Source organism: Pholcus phalangioides, unplaced genomic scaffold (genome assembly GCF_987345545.1).
Source record: "Pholcus phalangioides strain wild (caught in Gottingen) unplaced genomic scaffold, Ppha-v1.0 ptg000020l_1, whole genome shotgun sequence".
Lineage (NCBI taxonomy): Eukaryota > Metazoa > Arthropoda > Arachnida > Araneae > Pholcidae > Pholcus > Pholcus phalangioides.
This window is the reverse complement of record NW_028301613.1, coordinates 11,766,456-11,782,062: the sequence shown is the minus strand read 5'-3', so window position 1 is coordinate 11,782,062 and position 15,607 is coordinate 11,766,456. Positions and strand designations below refer to the sequence as shown.

Sequence of the window (15,607 nt, the reverse complement as noted above, 5' to 3'; positions counted from 1 at the left end):
CAGGCAACCGCTGACGTCACAGCCCTTCCCTTCAGATACGGTTTCCCCGTTTTACGAGAATTTCATCCACCGGCTCGAGGATTTAGATCTGGACGAAGTTATCACCCAATTGATTTGGTAAATATTAACTTTTTTTTTTTTCATTTTATCTTAACACTTGGCAAAATAAATCGTTTATTGTGAATTAAATGAATTTAAATTCGGACTTCTCCGAAAATCGATTGAGTAAAGCTGAAAATTTTATTCTCGAGGAGGGGGGAAAAAAAATCGGCGGAATTTTTTTTTCCAAGCAGACGAGAGCGAGAGAGGAACCCCCCTCCAAGGTCGCGAAACCAATCGTTTCCGCCATTTTTGAAGCTAATTTTCTCTGGGGCACCGGTGTAGTGTGAGTTGCTTTATCATTTATCTTTTTCCCGAAATTTAAGCGAGGCGTCATTTAAATAATTTATCGCCGATTTAATTGAATTTATTCGACGCGTGAAAAGCGTCACCGAGTCTCGCGTTTTGACCGCCTTTTCTCTCTCCTCCCTCCGTATCTGCAATATCCGCCCCAACGCCTTACTAGGGCCTGTAAAAGTGCGTCGAAGTGAAACGGAATACCCGAAAATTTCAATATTTATATTACGCTTTGTTTTGCGGTTATTACGCTGGGTTTTTATCGGTGGTATTGATTTAGCGATGCTGGTAGATAAATGAGGGGAAGGTCGCCTTTGAACGCTCCTGAGAAACGTAGGCCTAAGCTTGAGTTTTACTCAATTACACAATTTCGCGTGAGTTTATAATTTAATTATGTGTAAAATGAACTATTGTATGCAAATTGAATCTCTATTGCTTCGGGTTCAATGGGAACCATGCAGTTGGTATGTGAAGAAATAATCTAATAAATTTATTGAGTGGTTTCTTAATTGTGACAAGTTGACGAAAATGGTGGAAGTAAATTATTTGTTACTCAGATGTTATGGGTGGCCCAGGCAGGATGGATTTATGGTCTTGCTGTCTGTGGGTGGCATATAAATTTTGCCGCCCCCCCCCCATTCTAGTCTTCACCACTTATTCCACCAATTTGCTGCCCTGTGACTATAACTCATAGTCCCCACCTCTATAAATGTGTCACTGCTTTGGTCACTCATGTGCTTGCACCCTGCTTTTGTCACTCACCTTCTTGCACAGTGGTTTGGTTGCTCACTGACCCAGTTTCTTGCTTTGTAGTTCACTCTTTTGGTGAGTTCAGTACAAACACCAGGGCTTGACATTAATTTTAGGTGCCAGCCAAATTCCTGTAGAGCCAAGAAGGATTTTTAATGTAAAGGAAAATGGTCTTTAATAATTTTTATTTTTGTCTTTTTTCCTGTCATGTAAAATCATGAAACTTTAGGCACAAAATAGATTTTTGTTGCCATTGTGGCCTGGGATTTTTTGGGCCAAGGCTAGACTTGGGCCAATATATATATATGAGTGAGGGTACGTGTTAATAAGAGGATGGTAGCTTACGCTTTAGTTATATATCAATTTTTGAGTTCATTAGTAAAAATTCATGACATGCTCTTGAGCTGTACATTGATGACAGATGTGTAGAGAATTCGGGAAAACAAACTGGAGTTGCACCTGCTTCCCACTTTCTAATATAGAAATCTGGTCTAGTATTTGTTTTAAAAACATTTATTATAATATAGGTGACATAACATACAATTGTTAGGTTTCACCGACAAGAAATCTGACATCTTGCATATTCACGTGGGAAATATGTGGCAATTAAATGGTGGTACTCCAGTTTGTGGACCATTGGTGAATTCCAACTGGAAATTGTCGATTGAACATGTTTTTAGAAATCAATTATTTGTTTGATTCACAAGGATTTCTCTGAATCAGTTTCCTAACCTTTGTCTTATCGCCCCTTCAGAAATTTTTCCCAACACAATTTAACCCGTAGGATCCTATGTTATACTGCCCCCTGGAACATTCCATTGTCCGCGTGGGGAACTGAACTTCATTTTTTTTTTCTGAGATGGGCCTGCTTTCACTTTAAAAGGACCTAGTTTTTACTAATAACCTAGGAATGGCTTTGGTATAAGGGATACGTCAAGTTGGCGGCTTTTTCCCAACGATAAGTCACCAATGCTGGCGCTCTGGTTTGTAGTTCTGCTGGGTTGTCATTGTTCCAGAATGCTCCTTTGATGCCATGTTGGCGCTGGTTGTTTTTAGCTCGTCTTTTCAAACGTCTGACCAGTCGCTATTGATTGCCAGGTTATTGATAACTGTGAATCTTTGTTCACAAATTTATATAGACCTTTTCTTGTTTGTTGATGGTCTTTGAGTATGTAAAATAACCATATGCAGGGCTCCCACTCATTCTACTTTTTCTACTTGGTAAAATGTCCTACTTTTGTTTTATTTTCTAGTTTTTGTCCCAAATCCTATTTATAAAATTCATGTAATTGGTTTTTAATTGAGCAGGGAATCATCAATATATTGCCAAATAGTACGAATGTTGTAGATTCAGGGTTGATTATTTTTTTAAATCTTATTTAAATCGAGTATGATACCATGCATGATACTAGGCTTTCAAGAGATGATTGTGGAAATATTTAAATATACTGTATTTGTAACATGTTTTGTTACATCAGTTTTAACCAAATCTTTGGCCAGCCGATTTAAAATATGGGCACTGCACCCATATGTAAAAGTCCCGAAAAGCTAAGCTGTTCACCCAGAGTCTTTCTGGAAGAAACCATAATTGCAGTTATTGTCTATAACAAAACTGGAACAGCTTCGGTATACGGGGGTGGGGGGGGCATATGTGGACCATTTGGTTAATTTTTTATTTGCTTAGTTTGAGGTTTCAGCACGTAGTGATTAAAAACTTCCTCTGGATGGGAAAAAAAAAATTTTGTATTTACTTTTCATGGTCTTGGACAGTAATTAGCTGTCATTTAAAATTATGGCGCACATTTTGTGTATAGGTGAGACAATAGTTTGCATAAAAAAAGCAGTTCAGTACATAGATGTAGGTTTTGTGACTGATACCTAATATCATTCAATGTTCTGTATTTTTAGGGCATGCAGAGGCATAAACAATATTTACAATGCTGAGCAAAGAGTTAGAAATAAAAGCGCTTTATTTTTCAAAAACGATTACACTGGTATTGAACAGTAAAATGTAAACAAATCCCTTTAAAAAGAAAAAAAAAAACAACGCAGTAAAACCATCTGGTTCACATTGACTTATTTACATCGGAGCTTGTAATTTACTTATTTTTCACTGTTTTTGGAAGTGGTGTCGAAGGAGTGTCATTCTTAAAAAACTTACGTCTTCATAATTTGCTGTGTGCATTGTCGAAGAGTTGATAGATTGGACTGTGGAAGACTCCCAAAAAAAAAAAATGCAATTTATATTGTGAGAACAGGAAAGAATTACCTGTGGTTGCTAGTGCTCTGATTTGGCCAAAAATTGTTTTTATAACCAAGTCATTTCTGTCATTTTGCTTTGACTTGAGTCAATCCTACAGGATGCTGAAATAGTGCTAAAAAAATTAGTCGAATCCTATTATAATGAACACCAAGAGACTGGAGAAATCGCTTTGTTAAAACAAAATTTTGTTGTAAAGGAATTTCAGGTTTTTGCATTTTTACTATGTGAACTTATCTGGGGAATTAGAAAAGTCTTGGTTAAAACGAGATTTTTGCTATAACGGTATTTGTTAAAACAGGATTAGACTAATGGATTTACAGGGTATTTTTTAGTGCAGGATAGCAACGCTTCTTGATTGGAATGTGACACGCCCATTTTATATTTATAAATCTTATTCATTGTTTTGAATATTTATTTTTTAGTGAATTTGTTTAAGCTGTTTTGTTTGACAAGAATTACTTGTGCTTAGTCAATGTTCATGTTAATTTTTTTTTCTGTTGTAGTCTAGCACCACACATTTTTCTAAATTCTAAACATGGACAAGGACGAGCTGGTGCAACGAGCTAAGCTTGCTGAGCAAGCAGAACGCTATGATGACATGGCGGCGGCCATGAAACAGGTCACGGAGACTGGCGTGGAGCTCAGCAACGAGGAGAGGAACTTGCTCTCAGTAGCATACAAAAATGTTGTCGGTGCCAGGAGGAGTTCGTGGAGGGTCATCTCCAGCATAGAGCAAAAAACTGAAGGCAGTGAGAAAAAACAGCAAATGGCCAAGGAATACCGTGAGAAGGTCGAGAAGGAGCTCAGAGAAATCTGCTACGATGTCTTAGTGAGTATCGGGAAGGATGACATTTGGTTATTGTTCTTTTTTGATATGCTGGGTGGGCGGAACATGGACAGATATGGGGGGGGGGGGGTATTGACCCCAGCGTCAAAGGTGGAGTCAACTGATCTAATGTATGTGTATATATGAATTGACATTATCATGCCCCCTCCCCAGACTTTCAACAAAGTCCTGGGCACATTTTAAAAATTTATAAAAAATCGATTGACATGAAAAGGAGCAGTTCGCACTAAAATATTTATTTTGGCTAAGAGCAAGGATTTGCAACTTCCTTTCTGTGGGCAATATGCGGCCTGCCAGAAGGTTCTAACTGGCCCGTGTAAAAAAGTATCAATATATACACAGTACTGAGAATGTCTAAGCTAGTTATATTTCCTTCATAAAAATACAAGAAATCTCAATCCATATCGGTTGTATCACCAAATACATTGTTGAATGTGAATAAAGTTGTCAATTGCATCCTGAAAAAAATTTCCAAAGGCTAGTAAAATTGTTAATGAATAAGAACATCTCAACGGCAAGTGAAGTCACCAATTGCAGTCCAAAAATTGTCAGATGTCTCAAACAATGTTTTGCATTGCTCTGCTTTAAAAATTCCCGCAATAGTGTTTTGTATATTTTGCTTAAAATTTCTCCAGATTGTTCTGCAGTTGCACTGATTGTTATGTGCGATGTACGTCGGATTTCTACATATTTTGTTTTGAGAGGGAGTCAGCAACATGTTAAGTTGTAAATTATTGCCAAAAAATGGTCAAGAGCATTTATAGTCAATGGTTATATGGGATAGTCGCTATAATGACCTCGCATTATAGCGACCATCCCATCACAATTATTGGTAGGATACATCCCAAATGTTTTCATATAACTCATAACTTCATGTTCCCTAAAGCAGAATGTGCCGAAATCTGGAAGGATTTTAAGGAAAGTATAGAACAGTAATTCTCGACCTTTTTTGACTGAGCCCTTTTCAGTATATAATTTCTCAGAGGTGTAGCCGTATTCTAATTTACCTGGTACCCAGGTTATTGGAAAAATGATCATTTTTGAGTGAAAGTGGGTCCCTTTAAAAAAAAAAATTTATCTTGAAAAAAATTATGCCTTTCCCTATAATTCACTGGTATATCTATGGATTTTCTTTCTGCATGCCCCAGGTCTTTTATCACCTGCTTATATTTCTTTGTTGAGACAGCGGTGGACCATGTTCTGGGTAGGAGAAGGTATCTGTGAATCAAGTAATTTGTTTCTAAAAACATGTATCCAAAGGCTCATTTACTTTTATTGTCTACTAGTTGGAAAAGCTTGCAAAGAAGCTCATTAGCGCATTGAGAACCGTTTAAAGGTCAGTGTTTCATAAATGGAAGTTTTTATTTACAAAAATATCAGATAAAAATTGATACAATCATTTCCAGTTTTTAATGCATATAGACGAGAGTTCAAACTATTTTTTGAAATAAATTTTGAAACTTCAGGTTGACATTAAAATTTTTGACAGAATTATTAAATTTGATATTTTTTGGGCTTTTTTTTCCTCATTTCGATTAAAGTTTCGTTGTACTGTTAAAACATTAAAGAGCTATGCATGTTCAATAATGCATGTTCCGTTTATGGAACATTGACCTTTCAAGAGAGCAGGATTCTAGGGATATCTAATGTGCAGTATTTTTTCCATTTGAACCCCAGAGTGTTATCATCATTCAACATGTGTATAGGGGCTAATTCTGGGTAATATGATAGGGGGAATGTGCTTTCTCAGGTGAATTGTTTATATTTATATTGGGTGAGTACTTTTTATTCTTGCATTCGTAGAAATGTATGTTTTAGCGAATTCTTTGATTCTGAATTAGAGGACGTAGATATATGCCAATTGCGTGCTAATGAAAATGGGGACATCACAAATGAAAATGAAATTGTTGAAAATGATCTAGTATCAACAGTGCCAACTGATGTATGTGAGATGCTAGATAATTTTACAACAACAAGGATGAGGTATTAGAAAACTCCTGAATCGTGTTCTTCAAAAAATGTAGGGCAGAAAAAAGGAGCAAAACATAAGTGCAACACTCAAGTTTCAAGAAAAAGAAAGATCATTTTAAGCAATATATATCTAAAAAAACTTGCATGGGATAAAAATTCTTTCTGGAATCCAATCAAAACCTTGGCTCTGGATTCCATTGGAAAAGATTTGCCATATGACCATTATAGCACATTGGATAATTCATTCAGAGTGAGAGAAGCTGATTTTATTTTGCATTTGGAATTCTGAAGAGAAGTGACAATGGACTTTCTACGACCAAAGGAGGGGTTAATTATTTATCCAGGTCCAAGTTGCCAACTGAAAAAAAAAATGTCGGGTTATTTGATGGCAATTGTCTACGATGCAAGGACAGTGTGGGGTTTGCCGAAAAACACTATGTATAAATGTTACCAATGTGACAAATGAATCCATCAAATATGTTTTCCTCCTTTTATCTCGGACATTAGAAAAAAAAATTGAATTTTCTGCACTCATTTTTATGTTAAAAAAACCAGTATGTGTTGCGAATTTGAATTTGTAGTAGAAAATAAATTTCGTGTGATAATTATATTCCAGAAATAAAAAATCATGAGAATATATTAGCGATACCAGTTTTCACTTTCACCTCTTTCCAAGTGCCAATGTTCCATTTATGAAACATCATGGAAAAACAAAGAAAAAAGTTTTTCTTCGAATTTCAAAGTATAGGCATGTAAAAAAGACATCAAATTCCAAATTTCAAAACAATAGCCTAAGTAGTGACTTTGTTCATAGTTCGGCCTTTAAACGATTAACTATGGAATTCTGCACGTGTCATAAATCTAAAATATATAGTTGGTCCCGTTTATGATGTTCTCCCCTTTAGAATAGTTTTTCTACTTAGTACAACTTATATATTTACCCTTGTGATTGATTTTACATTTCTTTAGAAGATATTGAAAGTGCTAAGATTTATAATCAAATTTAAAGTGAATTAAATTCTCTCCTCTCTCAGACATTTATCTTCTTATTCCCTATTCATATTTTGGATTTCCTGGTAAAATGATTTTATTTTTCCTCTGAATACGGGAGCTATGTCAGATTTGTGTTGGAAAAACTTGAGCGTGCTTGTGTAAGTGTCCAGCATTTGGCGTGTTTTGTATTCAGGGGTCATTTAAGTATTAGGTCAGCATGGAGGGGGTTTCAGATCAGATTTGATGACGGGGGGGGGGGTGTTGAAGGTTGCTTACGTCATCAAACCATCCTTTTTTTGAAGATATGAAATATTCTAAGTTGCTGACTAAATTTTGCTGACAAGGAAGACGGATCAGAAATCAGAAATGGCTAAAAAATCTGCTGACGTATTATTTGAATGACCCCTCAGTGTTGCCATCTATCTAGCGTCTTAACTTTCTCAAATGGGGCAAGCACACATTTTGGCGCATCCATGTAATGTAGAAGAAACAATTATAAAGGGTGAATTTGGTGCCCCTCTAGTCCAGAGCCCAGGACACCAGACTCGCCTGTCCTTCCCAGTTGTGACCCTGCATCTATCCTTGAAACTGGTAATGCGTACATTTGAAGTTTAATGTATACATATTCATGTTTTAGGTCTGTGTGAGTGCCGTGGCAACCAGAAGTTTTTTTCAAAGTAATAGCCAACTCAAAATAAATCAAATTCTTAGTTGATTACCTTCGCACAATCGCGGGATCCAAAGTTGGATTTTCACCGAAAGCAAAATTTGGAGGTGGGTTATGAGGGGGCCTCCCCCACTCCAAAGATCAAAAATTAAAAATATTTTTGTAGAGAATTAAAATATGGGAATAAAATAATTTTTTATATTGATTTAAAATTGTTTTCGAATGCTAGTGACCCAAACTTTCTGTGAAGAATTAGATCCTTGTGTCCCTCCATAAGCCGATTCTGTGTACACACCCATGATTTTTGCGATGCGAAACAGTGATTACCACATTGCATCTAGATGATGAAACTGGATATTCAACATTGTGGAAAAAAAATCTGTGCACTATCTCTGGGGAGTTTTACAATTTCAACGGTCATTCCAATTTTTTACAATTAAAAAAAATGTGCATCTGTAATATTGTGGGAACAAGGCAAATTTGTCATATAGATGCTGTCTTTGATTGCCGGCAGATAGCTGCGAAAGTAACGTAATTTCCGGTGTGCAACCGGAAGGGAGAAAATCCGCAGGAGAATAACACCTCCAAAATTTGACAATTACATGTCCCCTTAGTCAGGGAAGCAACTAAATATCCCTCATCTTATTCCTCAACAACCCGCGTATATATCAATACAGTACAGTGTACAAAGTAGTAAAACCATTTTTTTCAAGGTCGCACAATCATGATACATGGTAAAAAGAAGGGAAAAGATTAGAGGTTTTTTTCTTCTAAGAACTAGGAAAGAACGCGTCCTCTGGGGCGCGTGAACGAAGTTTTTATGCATCCTTTTCTAAAATTCCGGGTATTTGCCACATTGTAGCGCATCAATGGCATCTGATTTCTATGGCAGAGGCCTGTTTCACTCAAGGAGCCTTTTTTGTGTAAAATGTTAATGGCAGGTCTTTTCTTTAATAGTCTTAAATTTACTGATTTATGTTATTTTTTTCAATTCGCCGTGGAGCACCTGGGAAGTGCACATGCAGCACCAGTTGAAAATGCTATTGAGAATATTTTGCTGCCGAATATTTTCAGTTATTTGAGGGCTCGTTAATGCAAAACCTTAAACTTCAAGCTCGTTTTTATTTTCGATATAACGTCCATTTTCAATGGGATGGAGTCGTTATAAAGAGCATCAATTGTACCGCCAAAATAATTATCAGTGGTAAGTGAAATATTGGCAATTAGAGCCCGAAAAATTTTTCAAGACAAAGAAAGTTGTCAATTACAGGTTAAAAAAATTATTGGTGTAATTTGTGTCATGAAAATTTTATTCTTGATCTCAATTAAGTAAGCTTCGTTGAAAATAAGGGAAAAAAACGACTTTTTTTAATAAAAAAGTTGGGAGTGACCAAAATTACGAGAAAGTCCTGTAAAATACAGGTCACCCTACATATATAAATTTCTAGTCCGTGAGTGGTAGAATTACCGCATATCTGGGTTGCGAACTGAAAAGTCTGTGCATCCTGGCAAAATTGTGAAAGCTATTAAAACCAAAAACCAGGGTTTTTGGTTTTAATAGCTTTTACAATAAAAACAATAGAACTTCTGAAAAATCACTTGAACTTCTAATTAATTAAAATAAAATGTTTATTAATGTAATTAAACGATTTCCATGTTAATTAATCCATAAATATTTCTTACATTTTAATAAAAACAAACTTTTGTGCAATTTAGTTATTTTATAGCTTAACTCGAGGAATTATTTTGTGTGAATTCTTTTTTACTAACTGTATAATAAAGATGTTTTCTCTATTTACTTTCAATACACTTAATTGGGACACTATTTTTCGAAAACTATGATTAAAAACTAGACAAATACAATGTGTTTAATAAAGCATAATTAATGCAGATTAATTAGCAATGATTTACGATATACAGGGTGGTTATAACTAAAGTTCTGATTTCAAAACTAAAATAAAAACCACTGGTCAGAATGACTTTAAAATTTACATGAATGTTCCTGAGGCAATGGAATTTTGTATGGCGAAGGGGAGATGATGCTGTACTCATCCAGCACATGAGAAATTTTCTCGCAGAATGGATATGATAGCCAGTCAAGGCAAGTGATAACGCAATAATAGCATGGTATTTCATCATTCATGGAAACATCACAAAAATCAAGTCATTTAAACAAACAAATTCTTACGCAATAAATGTTGAATATGTTGTCCACTGTAATCTGGCTGCTAGGTGGAAGCGCAAAAATACTTGTTCAACTACGGATCAGAGTATGTTATGGTAATAATGTGCTTTCAATTCACCTAAGTTTGTAATCTGACCGCTGCATATAACATTTTAGGGTATCTTTAAAGTCAAAAGTTACAAGGGTTATAGTAGTGTTCACATGTCAGGTGAACATGACGGCAGGTGTTGTCTCATGTTATTTTCAAAATGGTTCATTAGCAGCTGCTTTGCTGGTGTTGCGAAGTGCATCTTGATGAAAGTTCTGCTGTCCACCGTGGCTGGATAAATCTGAAAAAAAATTAGTCACCAGCCAAATTCGTTAAGAGCGAAACATATTTTTCCTCAAGGAAAACAGCCCCAAGTAATTTTTTACTTTTCCAGGACTTTGACTCATTCTCATGTTGGAGAACATATGAAATCAAAAAAAAAAATTGTCTCGTTCTTCATTTTAGCAATGATGCATATAAAATTTTAAGTGCCAAAACTGATTTTCTAGGTCCAGTCCTGCTATTCACACACTGATGCTGTGGAAGTGCCGAAATGATGTGGTTGAGCAATAGATTATATAGCTGGCCAAGTACAGCATCTACTTGCACATTTTAAAGTTTTTTTTTTTTTTTGCCAAGGATAATTGCAAATTTTCAAGCTATTCTGATCAGCAGTGCTAATTCGTGTTTTGGAATCAGAACATTAATTATAATCACCCTGTATATAGCTGATTATTTTTCATAAATTGCTTACTACTGTGAATCCTAACCAAACAGTGACCAATCCATATTCCAAGGAATTTCTAACTGAAAATTATTTGGACAGGGATCACCGGCCACTTCACGAACTGGTCGATTTTGGGCTTCTACTACTGTACAATAGAACCTTGATTAACTGTTGGTATTGTTTAAAATTTGTAAAAAAAAATTATATTAAGTCTGGTGGTAATATACAGTACGAGTTGTGCTGCTTCCTATGGGGAAAAAAAATGAAAATGTCTGAGGTAATGTAACTACTAGTACACTGGTCTTTGTTGTTTAGGAGCAGCTGGTGTCTTTTTGGATTATAAGACCACCTGCCCTTAGTATGACAGTGAAGTCACTGCTGTTGCTGCTTCTTTGTGAAGGGAAAAAAGCCTGTAAGATAATACCACATGTGATGATCATTCAATCCTCATTCATGAATTTTCTTTAGATGAAGCATAGTTTCCCAACATTTTTGCCCCATTGCCCCCTTCAGAAATTTTTTCTCCCATGCCCCCCCCCCCCCAACGCAATCTAACCCATAGGATCCTATTTATATCCGTAGCTTCTACCGTTTCCCTGGAACATTCCATCACCCATGTTAGGAATCACAGAGCATCGGAATGTAGCGCAAAGTTAGAAAATTCAGTAAGAATGAGAAATTTTTTGATACTGTATATAATTTTCAGCAACTTACATATATAATATAAAAGAAAATTCATATGCTGGCCACTTTTATGTGAGACTTTTTTATATACCATCAGAATGTACCTCAAGAATAGAAAATGTGAGAAGAAAACATTTTGGCTAATGAACCAATATATTTTTCAAGGGAAAAAATTAAGTGTATCAACAAAAACTTGACAAAATATGCAATGAAAACAGTATGTAATTGCTTATGTAGATTTCTTAGATTTCTGTTCATGTGTAAGTACTGTAGTTTCATGGAAAAACACTTAAATTATGCTCACATCAACCTCGGGACAAATTCTTTATGTAGTGGCAATGTTTGCTGATGGGAGGGTGAAACTCCAGCATTTTCCTTCTCCACAATGACTATTTTAAAAATTCAATCTCTCCCATATTCCTAGTGAAATCAATGAAAGTAATTTTTCGAAGCAGAATTCTATCACTGCTAACTTCATCTACATCCCACATTCTTTGTAGAAATTCATCCTTGAAAAATGTTATGAAGAAACTTGATAAATTATTAAATTTCTGGTTTTTTTTTTTCAATTCAACAATTAATGTTCTTGGAAAAAGGGCCGATATGGGAGGTATATTCAATTTGTGGATGTGTGGCCAGCCAAACAAAGTAAACCTTTACAACGACGACAACAAAATTGCTTCATATCAAATTCATCTTGATATTCAATCTCTGGAAATTCTGTCAAAGATATTCTGTCTTCGTGTGACATTTTGGTACTCAATTAGATAATAGAATTCAGACAAATCGAAAACAAGTGAATACTTTTGAAAAAAGATCAGTAATTTTTACGATTCACTATAATTCTGTTTTTGGTGATAGAAGTCCGTAGAAACTATGGACATTCGTTAGTAGTTAGCAAATATGATTACGCATTGTTTGTTATATTTTAAGTGTCATGTTTTCCATGATACAGCGTCACCTGTGAGCAAAAATTAATTTTGCTTACAGAAGAGGGCTTGTTGTGGAACAAATGCAAAACATTCTGCTTTGTGGGCTTAGCAACAGTATCACCGCCTGGTTGAGACACCCACTGTGTAGTACAAAAAAAAAAATTGAAACATTACAGGGTATGTCCCACGAAGGGGTATATAAAGGTGTTCCCCCCCCCCTAATTTTGGTCTTTTGGGGGATACAGTACCTCATATTATGCATATGTAGTTTCATTTGTTTGTCTTACGTAAAAAATCAGTCAATATGCTAAGCATGACTGTGACACATCTACATTATTTTATTATAGGGTTTACTCGACAAATTTCTAATTCCCAAAGCCAGCAATGCGGAGAGTAAAGTGTTCTACCTGAAAATGAAGGGTGATTACTACAGGTACTTGGCGGAGGTAGCTACGGGTGACCAAAAAAACAGTATGTATATATTTTAGTATTTCTGTTCAATTCAAGAAACTGCCACATCAACATGTTCAGTTTGCATGTAGGATTTTTCGATGGTTTTAAATGATTGAAGAAAACAAATTGTCAAGGTTTTTCCAGAAGCTGTTAATAGTTTTCGACTATGTATAGGGTGGGCAAAAAGTCTGTAGAAACTTCAAAAATACATAAAAATTGGAAAAATAACCGAAATAAAAAAACTTTGCAGTATTAGTATCGTTAGGTAACAGGAATTTTTTAAGACAAAAAACTCAAACAGCTGATAGGTGGCGCTGATGTACACAAGTCAAAGAAAAGATTAGCAAATAGCAGAATGCCTCCAAATCGTTAATTACAGCAGTATGTGTTCCACATTACCACTACTACAGGGGATAACGCATTGCAGTCGAGTCATAAATCCAGCAACGGCAGAATGCAGCAGGTCCACATTACATAGTTTACAATGGTGAACTGGTTGTGGATTAAGAGCGCAAGTTCTTATAACCATCTCATTTGCATATTTCCACCAAAGTTTCTCATACCAGTCACGGCCATCTTAGGAGCATCATGAGCGCCCGGGCCACATGATTTTTCTAAGGCCCTACCAGCCGAATTCTTGAAAATCTCAACCAGATCTCAGTTTTGGGAGGTCCCTTTTCTCTTGAGGCCCCCAGGCCATGCCCTAAAACGGCACTGATACCAGCCTCACCTATCAGCTGGTTTTTGTTTTTTCCTGTCTTAAGAAAGTTCCTGTGATCTAGCAATGCTAACCCTGCAAACCGTTTTTTATTTTGGTTATTTTTCCGCTTTTTACGAATTTTTAGTTTCTACAAAATTTTTGCCCACCCTGTATTTGAAGCAAGTTCATTGTAAGTCTTTCGAAAAACTCGTGTCATTAGAATTGAGAGAAAAAACATGTTTGATACTTTTGCATTACCTTTTTTGATATATATGCCAGGGCTTAAAATTAAAATACCGGGTTACCATTAGGACTAGAAAAGCAGTAGTGTTAAATTAGATGTTAAAGGTGACAAAATTTGGTTTGACAGTAGATATTATAACATGGAAAGGAGTAATTATGTCCCAGGATAGTCTGATTATTTTAGACGATTAAAAAATGGTATTTGGCTCCTTATATATAGAAAATTTTGATTTCTCAAGTCCTGGTACACAGGTATTCCACTCGCCTGACAAATGTTTGGTGTATCTGTTATATATATAGTGCAGGGTTTCCAGCCACAAAAAAAGTTATGGAAAATCGGGAAAAGGGAAACATTTAGAAGTCTAATATGCAAATACAGTTAACACAAATTTTTATGAACATGTACAGACTTGATAATTAGTTCGTAAAATCAAAAGTAAATGGAGGAAGATGAAAAGGATCGGGGGAAAAATGAGTCATTCACGATTATTTTCAGATTTTTAAAATAAATCATTTATTTTTATTGGTTTTCATCGTAACATTTTGCGGTTGTTTCAGTAATCATTTATTTTCCCTTCCCTTCTTTCCATTCACTGGTGAGTTTTATCCACAGCTGTCCTTTCTCTGCATAGTATTTGAAAAGTCAGGCCGTGCCTTTCCTGGAATTTCTGCAGCCATCCATCTGATCTTTTTGAATCCTTTGAGGCAAATAATTTTACTCGTTTTAAAAAGTTTCCGTCGATTGGAATTTTTAACTCTCATTTTTCTCAGCCAAGCAAAGAGTCTTTTTGAGCTCTGGAAATAATGATTTTTTTCTGAAAGTTTTTCGAAATGGTGGAACAAAGCCGGATCCACTTGTCACAAGTTATCTTTTGCCGATCTTTGATTACGGTGCTTAGTATACTTTTTGGAATCCTGTATGTTTTTATATTTTCTGTCTTGGGCAGAAAATAGAGCACCATTGAATTGAAGCGGTATATTTCAATGGATTCTATGGGGAAAAACATTAACATGACAATATTTAAAGTCTGTTATCATAATATAATTCATAGGAGTGGGAAAATAATTTTAGTACTTAATTGCAGTAAAGAATAAAAATTTCGATAGGCTTTGTTGAAAATAATAGGACATTTTTTCCATGAAAAAGTTGGGATGGCCAAAATTACATTATGGAATATTAAATATTTGAATGTTCTAGGAAATGCAGTTCATATAGTTACCATAGATATGATTGCATGCTTTCTAATTTTTTTTTTGTTGAAGGCAAATTTTGATACTGTTTCAAACATGAAATAAATTTTCAAATGTTTTCTGCTTAGATGTCATTTGCATTCCAGACCTCCTTCAGAACTTGACATTGGCTATAAGTTAAAACAAGAATTGCAATTGTTTTAAAAAAAATTATATCTTTAGAAAGTTAGCATTTCAAAATTAAAATGAGTAAATGTTAGATATAAATTTTAAAAAAGTAATTTCATTTCTGTGTAAAAAAATAACTGTTTTTAACAACTAAGGCGATATGAATGTCCTTGAATTTGTGGGAAAAGTGCTTGAATAGCCCTTGAACTTTTTACTTTCAAAGAGTATGAACCATGTATTAAGAACATCCAAAGTTATTAACATGGTAGCCTTGATGAATCTCAGATTTTAGTCTCGACAATATTTTGCAAAAATGGTTCAGAGCAACTTTTTAAAAACTGGTAAAAATGCTCTGTTGTATTGAAATTTATTAGCTTTATTAAGATACAAATGATTGAGGGGGGGGGGA

At 35.2% G+C, this 15,607-nt stretch overlaps 1 protein-coding gene across 5 annotated transcripts in view; it reads left to right on the top strand.

Moving 5' to 3' along the window:
* Positions 1–2: 2 nt before the first annotated feature.
* 14-3-3zeta (tyrosine 3-monooxygenase/tryptophan 5-monooxygenase activation protein zeta) overlaps positions 3–15,607 on the top strand; it is a 28,770-nt gene continuing 13,165 nt past the window's right edge. For 2 of the 5 annotated variants that reach the window (XM_089248705.1, XM_089248702.1), the window contains exons 1-3: positions 3–117; positions 3,913–4,238; positions 12,791–12,914. In XM_089248705.1, the coding sequence (XP_089104831.1) occupies positions 3,945–4,238; positions 12,791–12,914 (418 nt within the window). In that variant the 5' untranslated portion in view covers positions 3–117; positions 3,913–3,944. Of the gene's footprint in view, positions 771–3,912; positions 4,239–12,790; positions 12,915–15,607 lie in introns of all 5 variants that reach the window. The other 3 variants (XM_089248703.1, XM_089248704.1, XM_089248706.1) reach the window with 3 other exon arrangements.